We start from the raw sequence: 15,741 nt of genomic DNA on the forward strand, positions 1-15,741 counted from the left end.
TGTTGATAACAAAGGTTGCAGAGGGTGAAACTCGCCAGGCACTTGTCTGTGCAGACTCAAAGAGAGTATAACATGAAGATGATGAGAATTTTGAGACTTTTGAACGTAATACATGCTTGTGGAAATATTTCATCGTTCCTCTCTCTCTCTCTATCTCTCTCTCTCTCTCCCCCTTCTCCTCTTGTGTGTGTGTGTGTGTACGGTGGGGCGAAGGGGATATGAAATGTGTTTAAGTGAACACAGGATTACATCTGGCCACCAAGTGGAAACAGCAACATCGAGAGCGATTACTTTTACACCACCAACTCGCTAGGAGGCAATAAAGCATATCGAGACTATCACCTTTCGTCCAAGAGAAGAAGACACGCTCACAACCACAATCTCATCACCGTGGTAACAGCTGCCAAGCGGCGAGCTAACAGTTTCACGAAGGGGGCTGGTCAGATTTTGAGTACATTTGTTTATCACCGTTAATGATTTTATAACTGAGTTATAAACGTGAAACGTGAAAACGAATCTTGATTATCGTTCAAAATTCATTTAAAATAGCTAGCTGTAGTTTAATTTGCCCGTGTGGCTAATTTAGCTATTTTATAGCCAGCATGACTGGATGATGGAAAATTGTTCAGCGCATGAGCGGGTGAAAGGATTACAGCTGGGATTTATGAATTTGTGTGCCCATTTCAATTGTTAAGAGAGAGAATTTCTGTTTGTTTAAGGTGATATGTTAGAAAGGTAGTTAGCATTATTTCTCCAGCTTAATTGCTGGCTGGGAAGTCGAGCGTAAGGACATGATTTCCGTCTAAAATTGCCCGGCTAACGTTGGCAAAGTTCCTCATTCCTAATTCTCGAAAGTGGACCAGCGCGTAAACATATTTCCGATGACCGAGTGGAAAAAAGTTTTCGAGTGCGCGCGAGTGATTCCACCACACAGCCAGACAGTCCGTCAAGCTCAAGGACCGTCTCAAGGTTTTCAACTCGCTTTCAGGCAGCTTGAAGGACTTCAGGTTAGACAGGTGATTCAGATTTTTTCAGTAAATATCAAAAACAGAAATCTCTGGTAAATGTCTTTAAAGGTGCCTTACAAACTTGATGTTACTACCTCTCAAGCCGAGAAATGTAAGCAGAAAATGTAAAAGTCATATGGAAAGGCGCTATCTCACTTCATTCTGCTTTTTAACGGTTCCCTTTCTACCTGTGATTGACATAGCAACTTTCAGACGAGTCTAATGCGGCCAAGTACCAGCTGCGAGTGACACTGTTTGACACCAACCACCACCAGTTTTTCGGAAGGACATGGAGGAGTCTGCCTCATGAAACAAAATTCAACCAAGGCCAGCCCAACAGAATACTGTTTAATGAGGTACAATAAATATCACACGCTGCCTTGCATTACTGGTAATGATTCTGACTGTGTATTTCTGTTTTTAATTCATCAGTAAAAAAAAAAAGAGAGAAAGAAAACAGATAAGTATAAATATACTATAAGTCCCAGTCCCCCCCCCCCCCTCCCATTACATATGTCCATTACTATCCATATAAGTTTTAACCATGTAAATTGTTGAATCGAGATGATATCTCACACTATTAATATTATATGCATGTTGTTGTACCATGACCACGAATGAGTTTTCATTTACACAGAAATATGTAAATTTAACCTAGTTTTTTTTTGTTGTGAATCAAAGTTCATTTCTGTTCAGTGACACTTGTGGCTGCTGGCTGATCTGTTGAGTAAATGGGTAGGCTCGTGCATTGTTTAGTGAGAAAGTGGAGTTGAGTAGGTCGGAGCAGTCTACCATCAACCACTTCAGGATTACCACAGATGATTCTCTCAAAGTGATTCTCTCAAATCTAGCCACACAGGATGCTTTACTGTGATGTTATGAAACGATTTAGTGTTTATTTCTCTGTTTATTATCTCCAGGGATCCAGGCCAGGAATCTGTTATTATACAAATTCAAGTTATGTATGAATGGGATCATCTTTTGGTTGTAGGTTTTGTCCTGGAGATAGCTTTGCTAGTTTTTTTTCCTTCTAATGGACTGCGCAGCTGTACAGGAGAGCTCTGGAACCTGGGCAGAGATCCAAACAGACATGCTACAAGAGTTCCGATACTTGTATGGTTCCAGAGTAGAAGCTTGGTTCATTGGAGTCTCTTGTGATAGAACTGGTTTAGGTGGAATGTCACGCTTAAAAAGAGTGAGTTCACATAAATTGAGATCAAAAGGATGTGTCTGTAAAAAAAAAAAAAGAACAACACAAATTCCTTGTTTCTCAAGGGTTTAGCCTTATTCTCTCTATAGATACTGAGAAGCTTTGGTGCTGTGTACATGAGAGACTGTTGAGTGTGATGTAATGTAATGGACTGAGTTGTGAAGGTTTTGTTGTGGTACAAGTGAACTGCTTCCATCCACCTGGACCATATATCCTGCTTGGTTTCATATTTAGGAAATGGTAGCAGGTGTATCAAATGCTAATTCCTGTGTCAGCGGGGAGAGATGCAAGTACACACAGAGCATACAGTCAGCATAAAATTAACTTCCCCCAATGCAGGTAAGTCCACTCCTGCATTTAACCCATCCTTACACAGCATTAGTTAGCACACACAACCACAGGAGTGGTGGGCAGCACACCTGTGCCTGAGGAGTAGTTGGGGGTTAAGAGCCTTGCCCACAGGCACTTAGCCGTGGATGTTTTCCTGCTGGTCCTGGGAATCAATCGTGCAACCTTTCGGTCACAAGCCCGCTTCTCTAACCCTTTGGCCATGAGCTGCCCTCAAGATAGCTCTGCCTTGGCAGAGCTTACAAAAATACAGAAAAGTCTTGAAAGATCCTCTCCACAAAAATCTTAAGTAAAAGGCGAAAGATTTGCATGTGAATGAAGAGAAACCTGAGCAACAACAGTAAAACAGTAGCTTGGTAATGAAACCAAACTAGTGCCTTGTTGTGCCAGCTGTAGGAACAAAATCCAGAAACTCACCCTTTTTTCAACTATAAAGCCAACCATGGCTGTTGAGGAAATACAAATTTCCTCACAGAATCCTTCTGGAAATCCTCCTAGCGTCAGTAGCCTGAAGCAAAGCTCAATCCTCCTGTGGCTAAGGCACGAAGTGCTCCTGCTCTTGACATCACGGCTTTACAGTCCAGCTGCAGCAGCAGCAGCAAAGCGGGGAAAAAAAAACCCACTGACACTCACAAACTCTCTGACATAAAACCTTTTTTTTTTGATAACAGGTCATGAGACTTGAGCAGAAAACTCTCCAGATACACTCCCTGGCAAGTTTTACAGAATAACAAGAAAAGTGTCCTTAAACGTGGCAGTGAGCTCCATCCCTAAGCCTGTGGTGACAGGTTAAAGGATAAAAAAAAAAAAAAAGAGCCGTCGAGTGTGCTGCATCTTTTATTGTAGTTATTATGGTGTGTTAGTATAGTGTTTATTTGATAGTGGCTGATGCAGTGTGTGTTGCAGCAGGCTGTGTGGAATCAGAGCACAGAGGTGTGTATTCATTCAACCAGCACAGGAGTGACTGTGAGATCACACAAAGTACTGACAGACATGATGGATATTTTTTTTAATGTTTATTAGTGAATAGGACTTGCCCAGACAAGTTTCAAGTTTCAAGTTTTATTGTCATTTACTAGATAACAATTGTAGACATCATTATCAGCAATGAAATTCTTGGGCTTGGGCCAGCGCAACTTGCAAGAGTAGCAGTTAAATAACAACAGTAATATAATAAAGCACAATAAAGGTAGATGTAGGGGTTCTATAGGGAGATATATAGGGGGAAATATTATGTACATGTGCATAAATAGAATGTACAGAGCCGTAGAATATAAATATAGAGGTATAAGAGTAGGAGTATAGAGAGAGTAGTGGGTGATCAGTCCTGAGTGGAACAATCTTAAAGTGCTTGTGCAACAGCATGTGCAGCAGCATAGACGGTTGTGGTGTAGTGCAATATTGAGTTCTTTAGTGCAATATATGTATACAGACAGTTATCAGTCCGAGGGTTGAGGGTCCGAGCAGTGTCTGCAAGTGTAGTGTCAGTGGTTCAGGAGTCTGACTGCTTGAGGGAAGAAGCTGTCTCTGAACCTGCTGGTACGGGTCCGGAGGCTCCTGTACCGTTTGCCGGATGGCAGGAGTGTGAACAGTCTGTGGCTGGGATGACTGGGGTCAGCGAGGATCCGCTGTGCCTTCCTCCTGCAGCGCTGGCTGTAGAGGTCCTGGATGGCTGGCAGCTCAGTCCTGGTGATGCGCTGCGCTGATCTGACCACCCTCTGCAGAGCTTTGCGGTCATGAGCAGTGCAGCTGCCATACCAGGCCATGATGCTGCCAGTCAGGATACTCTCTACGGTACACCTGTAGAAGTTGGTGAGTATCCCGAACCTTCTCAGTCGTCGGAGGAAGAAGAGCCGCTGTCTTGCTGCTTTCACGACCACTCCTGCGTGGTGTGACCAGCTTAGATCCTCGCTGATGTTAATCCCCAGGAATCTGAAGCTGCTGACCCTCTCCACAGCTGTATCCCCGATGTGGATGGAGGTGTGTCCCTCTCCCTGCAGTCTCCTGTAGTCCACGATCAGCTCCTTTGTCTTGCTGACATTGAGCAGGAGGTTGTTGTCCTGACACCACGATGTCAGGGCTCTCACCTCAGCTCTGTAAGCAGACTCATCACCGTCAGTGATGCAGCCGATGATGGTGGTGTCATCAGCGAACTCGATGACGGTGTTGGAGCTTTGTGATGCCGTGCAGTCGTGGGTGAACAGGGAGAACAGCAGGGGGCTGAGCACACATCCTTGGGGGGCACCAGTGCTGAGAATTAATGTGGAGGAGGTGACGCTGCTGATCCTTACTGCCTGGGGTCTGCCTGTCAGGAAGTCCATGATCCATCTGCACAGGGAGGGGCTGATGCGCAGGTCTTGGAGCTTTGAGACGAGTCTGGACGGCACTATGGTGTTAAAGGCAGAGCTGTAATCAATGAACAGCATTCGCACATAGGTGTTTTTCCGGTCCAGGTGTGAGAGGGTGGTGTGCAGTGCGAACGCTATCGCGTCATCTGTGGACCTGTTTGGTTTGTAGGCAAACTGGAGTGGGTCCAATGTGGTGGGCAGGGTGGATGTGATGTGAGTTTTGACCATACGTTCAAAACACTTCATCACGGTGGAGGTGAGTGCTATTGGGCGGTAGTCAAGGAACTGCTGAAGGGAAAATAGAGGTGATATAAAACCAATGCTCATCTTTCCCTTAACCATCACTTTAGCAGTCATCATTCAGCTTTTTTTTTTTAGATGCCCACCCCATTTCTCTCTAGCAACATCAGATGAAACATGACTTCTGCCGTTGGCGAATCGCACCCTCCACCTTGTCTTTTCTCGGCCATCATCGATCTCTGGCTTGATTGATTCTCAGGCTACACATTCATATTCAAGACTTTTTTTTTGACCGACAAGGACTATATGTAGCCTAGGCTGATCTTTTTTTGAGATGCAGGACTAAATTACTTGGTGACATTATTATAGTACACTGCCTGGCCAGAAAAAACGTCGCACTCCGTAGTATTTCGTTGGACCGCCTTTAGCTTTGATTATGCCGCACATTCGCCGTGGCATAGTTTCGACAACCTTATGCAACGTCACAGCCTTTATTTCCGCCCAGAGCTGCATTAAGTTTTGGCCGAGATCTTGTTGACGACAGGAGAGTTGAACCACTCCGTAAAGTTTTCTACACCACATCCCAAAGAGTGGTTCAGAGAGCATGTGAAAATGATTCCTCATGCTCTCTGAACCACTCTTTCGCAATTTGAGCTTGATGAATCTTGGCATTGTCGTCCTGGAATATGCCTGTGCCATCAGGGAAGAAAAAATCCATTGATGGATAACCTGGTCATTCAGCACATTCAGGTACTCAGCTGACTTCATTTTTCTGCCACATAACATTGCTGGGCCTAGACCTTATCAATTGAAGCAACCCCAGATCATAACACTGCCTCCATAGGCTGCAAATCCAAATGGCGACTTTTTTTTTTTTTTGGGCCAGGCAATGTATCTTAGTAGTGTATTATATTCCTAAACAACTCTGTCAGTTGAGGAACTAGACACTAGGTGGTGAGATGTATGCAATGTCTTTGGTCCCTGGTTTGTTTCCCCTGATTTGTTCCTTCAGTTTGAAAGTGGTTGCTTTTAGTCAGAGATGGGAGGTTGGAGACCATGGCCTCTTTAAACTGACCTGTGCTCTCATTGGCTGATGGCTGCTTCAGAATTCGGCTGTGGGAAAGATGCAAAGGGAGGAGCTGCTCCTGCTGGTTGGATACAGAAAAGAGATGAACATAAGGATTGAATTGTTACATGGAAGTGATTGAGTTCAGAATAATTAGGCTAAAGAGAACTTGATTGAATCTTTGTCTATACAACATTTTAGAGGCTTGATCTGTGTGCATGTTCTTCAGAGAGAGTTAGTTTGACTGTATTCTGAATGGAGATCTTGCATTTAGAGTACAGTGTAGACCATGTCTTCCTGATTGTGTTTTCCAAGTTTCAGTTAAGTATATTAATCAATTTTGGACACGTACTCTTCTAAATACCATTTCATTGGTAATTTGTCACTGAATTTTAATTTGTTTCATGCGGACTATGGAGATTGATGGCATATCTATACAAACTCATGATTATCATTACTGAATTTGAAACTGAAGCCTTAGTGTAGAGACTAACTGCCACAGCATTGTTAAAATGTTGTCATGGCAACCTACCACAATGAACAGAATCTGTTTCATCAAACATAGCTCCATCATTTCTCAAGCATTAGATATAGCAGGCTCTTTGCATCCTTTTTACATTTTACATTCTAAGGATTTTAATGTAAAGAAAATGTAATTTTCTTTCTTATATCCACTGTAAAGTTATTCACGGCCATTCATGCTGGTTAACTCGAGGCTAAAGATGATAGTGCATGTGTTCGGTAGTGTTCTTTAACCTAATCAAAAAGCAGAGTGGCTTGATACCAAGTGGGCTGTTTTTAAAGGATAGTTTGCACAGAGCCTAGTCAACTGTGCGTTATAAACTACTCCCAGTCTTACTTTACCTTCGTGTGAACATGATCGATTTAATGTCAGGCGTGCAGTGAGTAAATATCTTGATAGCACAATGATTAAGTTATTTAGGATATGACATGTCCCTGGTGTTCTCTCTGGAAACAGCACAGTCTTAATCCCATGCTTAGAGCTGACATCTGTTCCTGATGATGTTATCGTTTCTCACCCTTCATTTTTATAGACTGAGTCTCTTTAAATCACATTTATTAATCTGAGAGTGTGAACACCAGATAGCAGATAACACACGCACGTAGTGTAACTGCGTAAAAGACACCGTGCAGCAGAGGGCGCTGTTGTAACACGGTTGATATTGGGTGAGGCGGCGTGAGTATAATGAGGGAGAAGCAGTGGTTGTTCAGAGATTTTTAATAATGGATTCCGCTCTCTCTTTGTAATTTTTTCTTATGGATTGTACTGTACCATTGCTTCTTGTGCTGTGTGTGTGTGTGTTTGTGTGCAGAACTGGCTACACAATGATTACATCAGTCTCATGAATGCTTCTCTGCTATGTGGTTTTGGAAAGGTACATGCTGTCTTTTTCAAGCCAAGCAAAATCTTGCAGCTGGTTAGATGGTTAGGAGAGATCCAATCACCGTCAGTACGATCTGTTTTAATTTGAGGTTTGTACCTCAAAAGCACCTGCTACAGACACGTATGTTCTTGTGGTATGACTTTGTGTTGTGCCACATTTTTATCCAAACTCAGATCCTGAAGAGCCATTTTACAGCTAAATACGGGTCTGGAGATTAGCGCACAAGTTTAATGAGATGCATTTGTACTGGGTCAGACTGAAATTATTCAGTCAAGTAGGTCCTCAGGACTTGAGTGCCTCACAGTTTAGTGTCTTAACTGTTGACTAGTCACTACATAAAAACCTCTGTAGCTGAACTCTGAGTCTGAATGACTGGGAGACTTGCGTCACGGAGTCAGAGCAGTGTTTGGTGATAAATCCTCAGTCAGTTAGCTGACTGCCTGTGTGTGACAGACTTCATCCATACATTATAGCGGCATTTCCAGAACGAGAACATGATGGCTATTAAAACTACTGGGGGAAAATCGAAATATAATTTGTACCCTCTATTTAACTATCTATGGGGGCATGGAGTGGTTCCCTTTTCATTGGCCATATATCCTTACTATACAAGGCATTCATGGTGCTTCACGCCATATGATTTACGAACATGGAAGCTTCTAGGAGGTTGGCTGACACTACTTTCACTCCCCCTGCCCACCTCCCACCCTTTTTTTTTGCCACAAGTCTTGGAGACACAGTTCAATTATATATGTGCAGGCCTGGCATTGCAGCCTTGTGGATGATCAATATTTCAACTCTTGAGGGACTAAACATCCCTTGGAGCAGCTGGTCCTTAAAGGCTTAACACACTCCGGTGGAATGGGGAGCTTCTGTCATCTAACGCTGGGAGGGAGGGAGGGGGGAGGAGGGGCTGATGGAAACTCTTCCAGAGAGGACTAGTGAAGAGAGGGAGAGAGAGAGAGAGAGTGCGCGTGAGAGAGAACGCGCGCTTGGGAATCTCTTTCCCAGAGAGGGTTGAAGGAGTGAGATGGGAAAAATGAAACGGAGAAGGAACAGGGTGGCTTGCTCACCACTGTGTGTGCTTTACACATAATTCTGCAATCAGCTATCCCCACAGACTCATCTGGCTGTTGGTATGAGACAGCAAAGAGTTGGAAACAGGGGAGGAAAGAACCTCTTTGAAAAGGAGAGCCTCTCTCTCTCTCTCTCTCTCTCTCTCTCTCTCTCTCTCTCTCTCTCTCTCTCTCTCTCTCTCTCTCTCTCACTTTCTCCCTCCTTCTCCCTCCTTCCTCTTCTCAGCTCTTAAGAGGGGCTCTGGCATCAGTGTCAGTTTTGCCTCTCACTCTCGATTCTGGAGAGTGACTGGGCTTGTGTTGGGCACAGGAGTAGTGTGTTCAAACCTGAGAATTGCCTGGGAGTTGAGAGAGCATGACGCTGTGTCTGTGCTCCAGAGTGTGGACCCCTTGCAGCTTTTTATCGAAGGATTAGGCTGTAGAACAGAGAGACCTGCACGAGGACTTCCAAAGTTGTGAAGAGGAGACTCGGTTATTGCTCTAATGTGTGTCTGAGCTGCTCGAGCTAAATTCTTAACTAGTGTCTTTATTGTCAGTGGGTCATAGATCATACTGATATTAGAGGACACTTCAGTTAATGACATTTCAGTATTCTTTCTCCTACCCCTGTGAATGCTAAATCACCATTGGTTGCTGTTGAGAAATTTTCATGTTTTATGTGTACTTTTTTCAAATTTTATAGCTCCAAAATCAGTGGTATAAGATAATTGTCAGTTGTTATTTCACTCTGTAAATGAGCCAGAATTGTCCTTGAAACAGTTCTTCTTATTTGCAAATAGCACTCAGTTGTCTGGCACTTCACTTTCATTTCCTTCACTTTTCATTTGTTTCATTTTTACACATTTCCATACTTGCTCAAGACTGGGCTGTCAAGGCTTATTCAATAGACTGGATCTTTAGACGACATGTAGGCCCGTTTGGTTGCCGTGCAAGCCCTAAGGCTAGAGACGCACTCGCAATACGACAGGCTATATTTTTACAATGTGTCTCAAGTGATTTGTTGGCAACCTTTGCTTCAGTGTTAAATTCAAACTCATTTAGAGAAAAAAAAAACAAAAAACCCTCATTAATTTGTCATTAATCACCCAACGGGGACCGAGCGGTCTGTCCGCCGTCTTTTACTCCAGCATGGCATGTTTAGCATGTTTAGACTGCTGAGCGATAAATTTTCCTCCTGTTTTTTTCCCCGATCGCTCTCGCGCCATTACAAGGATGAGGGAACAGGTGTGTACGGGGCTCTCAACAGTGCACCAGAGCTCGCTCTCTCTCTCTCTCTCTCTCTCTGTTTGTCTCTCTCTCTCTCTCTCCGTTTCTGTCTCTGTGGTGCGTAGAACGTAAGCAATTTTTCTAGCACATTAAACCATCTCTTTTGCCATGATGTCAAATGCAGCATACCAATAGATGTTATTCATTAACACATATGAGCCAGTGGATTATGTTACTGTGTGTAATAAATAGATTTATATATATCGACCGACATTATGCATGCTACTAATTTGAACAAAGTTAGAGTTATTATAGCTCAGAGGACGAATGAACTGTAACTGCTATGTAGTCGATAAAAATGTTTGAGTAAATTCTTGCAAGTAACTTCCAGTTTCAAGAGGCTGCGAGCCTCTCCTTTGATTAATTGTACTATGTGTGAACCTGCCTTGGCAGGATTTCGTTCTGAGACCCAGGCAGAAGCACACTCTTTTAATCTGCCCTGTCAAGAAGAGCCACTTCAGTATTGACTCTAAAAAATAATAAACATGTGCCCTTGCCTCTTACCTGCGGGACTTCCAAATCTACAAAAAAACAAAGCAATGCAAATAGAGGCCCATAGTGGTTAACAAACTTCTCTTTCTCTCTGTCTCTCCATGCTGACCTCTCAATCTTTCCTCATTGTCTCGCGATGCACTGCCAGGTGCCACCGGTCGGGCGAAAAGCAGACGTGTTTTATATGCCCATCCACAAGCCCCAGCAGGTTAATGGGCTATCTTGTTTGGAGTGCAGGTGTCCTGTTGTTTCCTGTGGCATTTTCAAACTATCGATTGCAGTGCTGCAAACCATTTACACATAACAATTAAAAAGTATGGACACAGCTTGGTTTCAGTCACGATGTTGCCCTCAGACTTCACTCTTCAGAATTTGTCATAGTTCAGAAGATTCTCGTGACTGAGGATGTTTTTGTCTCTTTCACGCTTCCCGGATAAACAATGTTATGTGTGATGCTTTCTTTTTGCCGACAGCACCACAGGGTATTTGCAAAAACATATTTTAGATGATTTTAGATATTCTTTGACTTCACAGACTCTATCACAAGCCAAATCACAAGCCGTAACTAACCAAAGCCCAGCCAAAAGATAGCGCTTTAGACTGGCCACAAAACTTATTCACTAAAAAAAACCCCAACCTATAATGAGGTAGCAAGATACTGACAAGTGACGTGAATATAATGATATGAGCATCTATCCTCAAAAAGAGATATAAAGACATTTTTCACTTGAACACTGTCTTCTTACAGTCTTCTTACACCGTACATCATCACCCACGCACAGCAAATTTGCATCTCTCTCCAACAGCAGAGGCGGGCTGAAAATAAATCTGTATAAATGAAGTTAACCCGGAATTCCTTGTTCCACCGTTGTCACTCTGCTATTGATTTGGAGGTCAGTCAAGTTTAGCTACAGGCCACAGATGTCTCTTAATTACAACGTCACGCTTACTTTTCCTGCGTGCAGTTCAGCTCTCACCTGCTAATCAGATTGGTCTGTTGGCTGAGAACATTCTTACTGCCATGCTGTATAAAAAAAGATAATGACCAGGCTTCAGACTTGATAATACATTTTTCTACTTGTAAAACACATCATTTGGCACATCTGTTTAAGTTGCCCAGTGCGGAGGTGTGTTCTACACGGGGATTCGTGTCTTGAAACCTTGTGGTGACAGTGGACTCGGACAGTGGTGTTCCAGCGGAGCATAACTGGTCACGTCAGACAGGGTCACTTTCCAGCTCACTGCTCATCAGCGTTTGTTGATGGGCGGGCGTCGGTATTGTCACGCAAAATAACGTTCTCCTCCAAAATGCATTTGGTCACTCGTGATCCTAAGCAGCTTGTAGTGTGAAAAGATGTTGTGTCTGTCTTCACACGTCTTGGAGAAAGTGCTAGTCTCACTCGGCTAGAGCTGACTGCTGCATGAGGGAGAGGCCTGTCTGAGTTGGCGCGTAATTGGGCAATCCAAGTTTAAGAGACAATGGAGAAAAAGTCTTAAAAAGAAAAAAAAAAAATGGCAGTGTTCTTTTTTGAAGCAGTGTATTCTGAATGTGATCTCAGGTAGGACCCTACCCTGTATGATCTATGTATTTACAGTTTAGTGTAACTGCAGTTGTGCATTAGAACCAAGTCGTTGTCACACATTCATATTGTTCGCCTCCACATTGGCAAGGTATGTAATTAGTAGTAAATTGGTCCATGTCATCAGAAAAAGTCAGTTTCCTTTTTCAAAGTAGGTTATTTAGGGAAGACCTAACGAATGCGGACTCTTATCTATTTATTATTGTGTGTTTGGAGAGTGGAGGTTGCCCTTTTCTTGGCATTAACCTTGTGCTTGGCAATTCACTTTTCTAGGGATGATTGAACTCTCTTGTGTTTAATTTATTTCAGGGCTTCGGCAGGATATTCTTTCGCCAACGTTCACACGAGCGTCAGCTTTGTCTGGTTCTGAGGAGGGCACAGCAGTAATGTAATGTTTTCCCACGAAACTGAAGCGCAGAGTACTCAAACATGCCCAGCTCCGGCTTAATTAATCTGTCACCAAACACAACAGCTCACCAATAATCCCCTTTTCTCTTTGACACCAGTAATACCCCTCTTGCTGGATTAGATGATGTTTTAATGCAACTCCATTATAACTATGTGCCCTCGCAATTTTTTACGGGCACATTTAGCTCTAGTGACGCCCCACTAATGGTTTGTTGACAGTGTGTTTAGAATGTAGTGTGTCTTGTGAAAATAAACATGTGCTGCTCTTGGCTATGCTGGATCACAGGATGTTTGTACCGCTAAAGAGGAGTTGCTCCTTTAATGAAAACACAGTGCAACTCCACATAGCATTTGCTCCACATAGCATTTGTCTTGCTGAAATAATGTAACTGACGATTCACTGTTTGTGGATTACAAAGATAATTCAGCTCAAACGAATTTGAGTGTAGGAGTGAAGTTTTTCTCATATGCCAATCAATTGTCATTCCCTCTGCTAAGCAACTATGTAAACCATATCACACACTTGAGTGATCATTTCTTTTTATGAACAACTGAGAGTGATACTAGGTTGTAAAACAGAGAGAATGAAACAGACTTTGTCTGTTTGGACTAACGCCCTATGTGGCTGACTGTTTGTGCCAGCAGGGGCTTAATAGAAAAGATTGCCTTGAAAAAACAGATGTGGGCTTCATGCCAAAAAAAAAAGCAACCTTCTGTCACTTCCATCAACTCTTAAAATAATATGATCAGATTTGCATGAGAATGCTTCATATGTGTATGTTTACATACATACATGCATACACACACACACACACACACACATATATATATGTGTGTGTATATGTATGTGTATATATATACACACACACACACACACATATATATATATATGCTGTGTGTGTATGCATGTATATATGAAAAAGGAAAACAGACTGTTTTCTTAAAAATATATGTTTAAAACACAGTCTGTGTTTTCCTTATAAAAATGTACATGTAGTTATCAGTGATATTGATGGATGGAGAAGTCTGAAATATCAGTATACTGTGGAGAGATGTGCAGAGCATGATAAGGTGATATTGAAGGTTCGGTCAAAAGTGCCTCTGACAGTAGAGATAAGCTTAAAAAAAGAGTGTCTATGTTCCCTTCGTTCAATAGACACTGACCAGAGGTGCAACCAAGACTGTTTGTATTTCACAGACATTGAAAAGTGAATACATTTGGCAGAACGCTGGCAGGACGATCACTAGACACGAGAGCTTGCCTTTGAATTGGAAATATGTATCTGTAACGGTGACCGCACAGGACAGCTTGGAGAGTGGGGAATATCTTTTCAGACATGCAATGCAAATCAATAGTTCCACTAGAGAAGGAAACTTGAGTGAGCACCAATACATATGAATCTGTTTTTTTTTTTTTTTCTTCTTCTTTTTCTTTTTTTCCCCCGACTCAGTTCATGATAAGTTCAGGAATAGGCAGACGCTCTTCATTTAAAGACGGCGGTTAAAAAAAAAAAAAAAAAATCACAGCTGTATGCAAGCAACCACAGACATTTTGTTCTATAAATGTTAAATTAGACGCTTTCCAAGGCTTTCTGAAATTTTAAACTTGGGTTTTATTGTTTATAAGTAGCGACAACATTAGTATTCAGTTTAGGATCATATGTAATTCAGCTGTATCCAAGGTCAAGGTACTGTACAGTGGTCTCAGCTTTTGCCAACTTCACTTCGTGGTAAATTCAGTCTGTTTGCCTGATTTACTATAAAAAATTCTATGAAAGCTAGACCCATTATTCTCAATAAACGTTAATGATGACACAGCCTCTTTCAGCCTGCAGTATGTAGGCCACCAAGGTCTTTATTTGTGAAGGCATATTTGAAACTTAAAGCAGGTAATTTTTTTTTTTTCTTTTAGTTGGGACGGGCGAAGTTGGAAGTCTAAACTCTCTTAAAGATTCATGGGGCACGAATGCAACGCTCCAGTGAACATGAATTTAAATATGCTGCCTTGAAATAGCGTGGGGCGATATTTGAGCCATATCTACAAGTTAATGGAAAGGCTTCCCAATTTTTTTTTTTTTTTTTTTTGCGGTGCTAGTGTTTTTACCTTAAAGTAACTGCACAGACAAGGATTTGTGCGTCATGCTTGAGTCAGCCTCCTCAGCTGAGAACAGTGAGAGCGTGTAAGGTCAGAACGGGTTTTAACTTTGAAATCATCCGTCCATTTGTGCCACTGGGGCATGAATTGAGAAATAAAACATCTAGATGGCCTTCACTACCTGAGCATAGGCCTGCATCAGTTGTTTATAGTTTCATTACAGCTCTCTGATTTTGTTTGTAAACATTACTAAACCAGATACCTGAAATCAGGATTTCATTCCCATAGAATTAAGTCAGGTGCTCCCAGATAACGTCTTCCTGTATAGGAGTGTAACTGAAGGTGCATTTGTTCAAAGTTTATTTATATAGTTGCAATCAAACATTAGTTTTGTGCTCTGATCTGAACCACCTAAAGAGGCATCTTTCCTTTCAACTGAGAATAACATGAATGGTGCAAGTATTTCAGCATGAAAGCTTTGCTGAGAAGTTTGTCTGCTTCCTGGAGCGGCCTCACATACCCCCATTGTTTCACACTGAGAATGCTAATTCCAACATGTTGAAACTCAACTCTCAAAGTCTGGAGAACTGTCACACCCTGGCTCTCACTCTCTCCCTCTACTGGCCATTTTGGGTTTGGGTTTTCTGTCTAGTCGGTTCCTCGTTTGCCTGACTTCATTCAGAGCATTATTTTATCATTGTGCATACCTTTTTCAGTTAATCAAGCCTGGTTTGCTCTTTGTACAAGTATCACTGGTTTTCCTTACATTGTTCATGTGAAGTCTTTTTCTGGTCTGGTGTGACCTTACCTGAGTATATCCTGAGTGAGTCCGAGACTTATTTTGAATTCTGTCTCCTGTATCCAGCAATGTTCTCGTTTTTGTTGTTGTTGTTGTTGTTGTTCCTGTGCCTCTGTTTTCTGGCCTGTACTTTGTTAAATAAATACTGGTAACTTGCACATGCATCCAGTCTCTTGTCCAATTTGTGACAGGAACACATTCAAAGCCCATCTAAAGTAAGTTCTTCCATGATGCGGAAGCAATGAGAAATTGGCATAGCCGTAGACATCTGTGTGTGCAGGACTAGAATCAGGTACTGCAAAGTATGGTGCTTTGTATGTAGGCCTATTTTGCAAAGGAATTTGCTTTGGTCAATGCAGAAAGCCTTCAATGAGGATATGAATCCATTTTGTTTCTCCTA

The 15,741-nt window shown here is 42.3% G+C and overlaps 1 protein-coding gene and 1 non-coding gene across 2 annotated transcripts in view; one reads left to right on the top strand and one right to left on the bottom strand.

Moving 5' to 3' along the window:
• The first annotated feature begins 881 nt into the window (after positions 1–881).
• Positions 882–15,741, top strand: part of nphp4 (nephronophthisis 4) — a 101,543-nt gene continuing 86,683 nt past the window's right edge. The window contains exons 1-2 of the mRNA XM_030785241.1: positions 882–1,016; positions 1,211–1,363. Coding sequence (XP_030641101.1) covers positions 882–1,016; positions 1,211–1,363 — 288 coding nt within the window. The remainder of the gene's footprint in view (positions 1,017–1,210; positions 1,364–15,741) is intronic.
• LOC115821906 (U5 spliceosomal RNA) lies at positions 2,786–2,900 on the bottom strand. The gene has a single exon (XR_004025595.1). It is a non-coding gene; the product is annotated as a U5 spliceosomal RNA (small nuclear RNA).

The sequence above is a fragment of the Chanos chanos genome, chromosome 9 (assembly GCF_902362185.1).
Source record: "Chanos chanos chromosome 9, fChaCha1.1, whole genome shotgun sequence".
Lineage (NCBI taxonomy): Eukaryota > Metazoa > Chordata > Actinopteri > Gonorynchiformes > Chanidae > Chanos > Chanos chanos.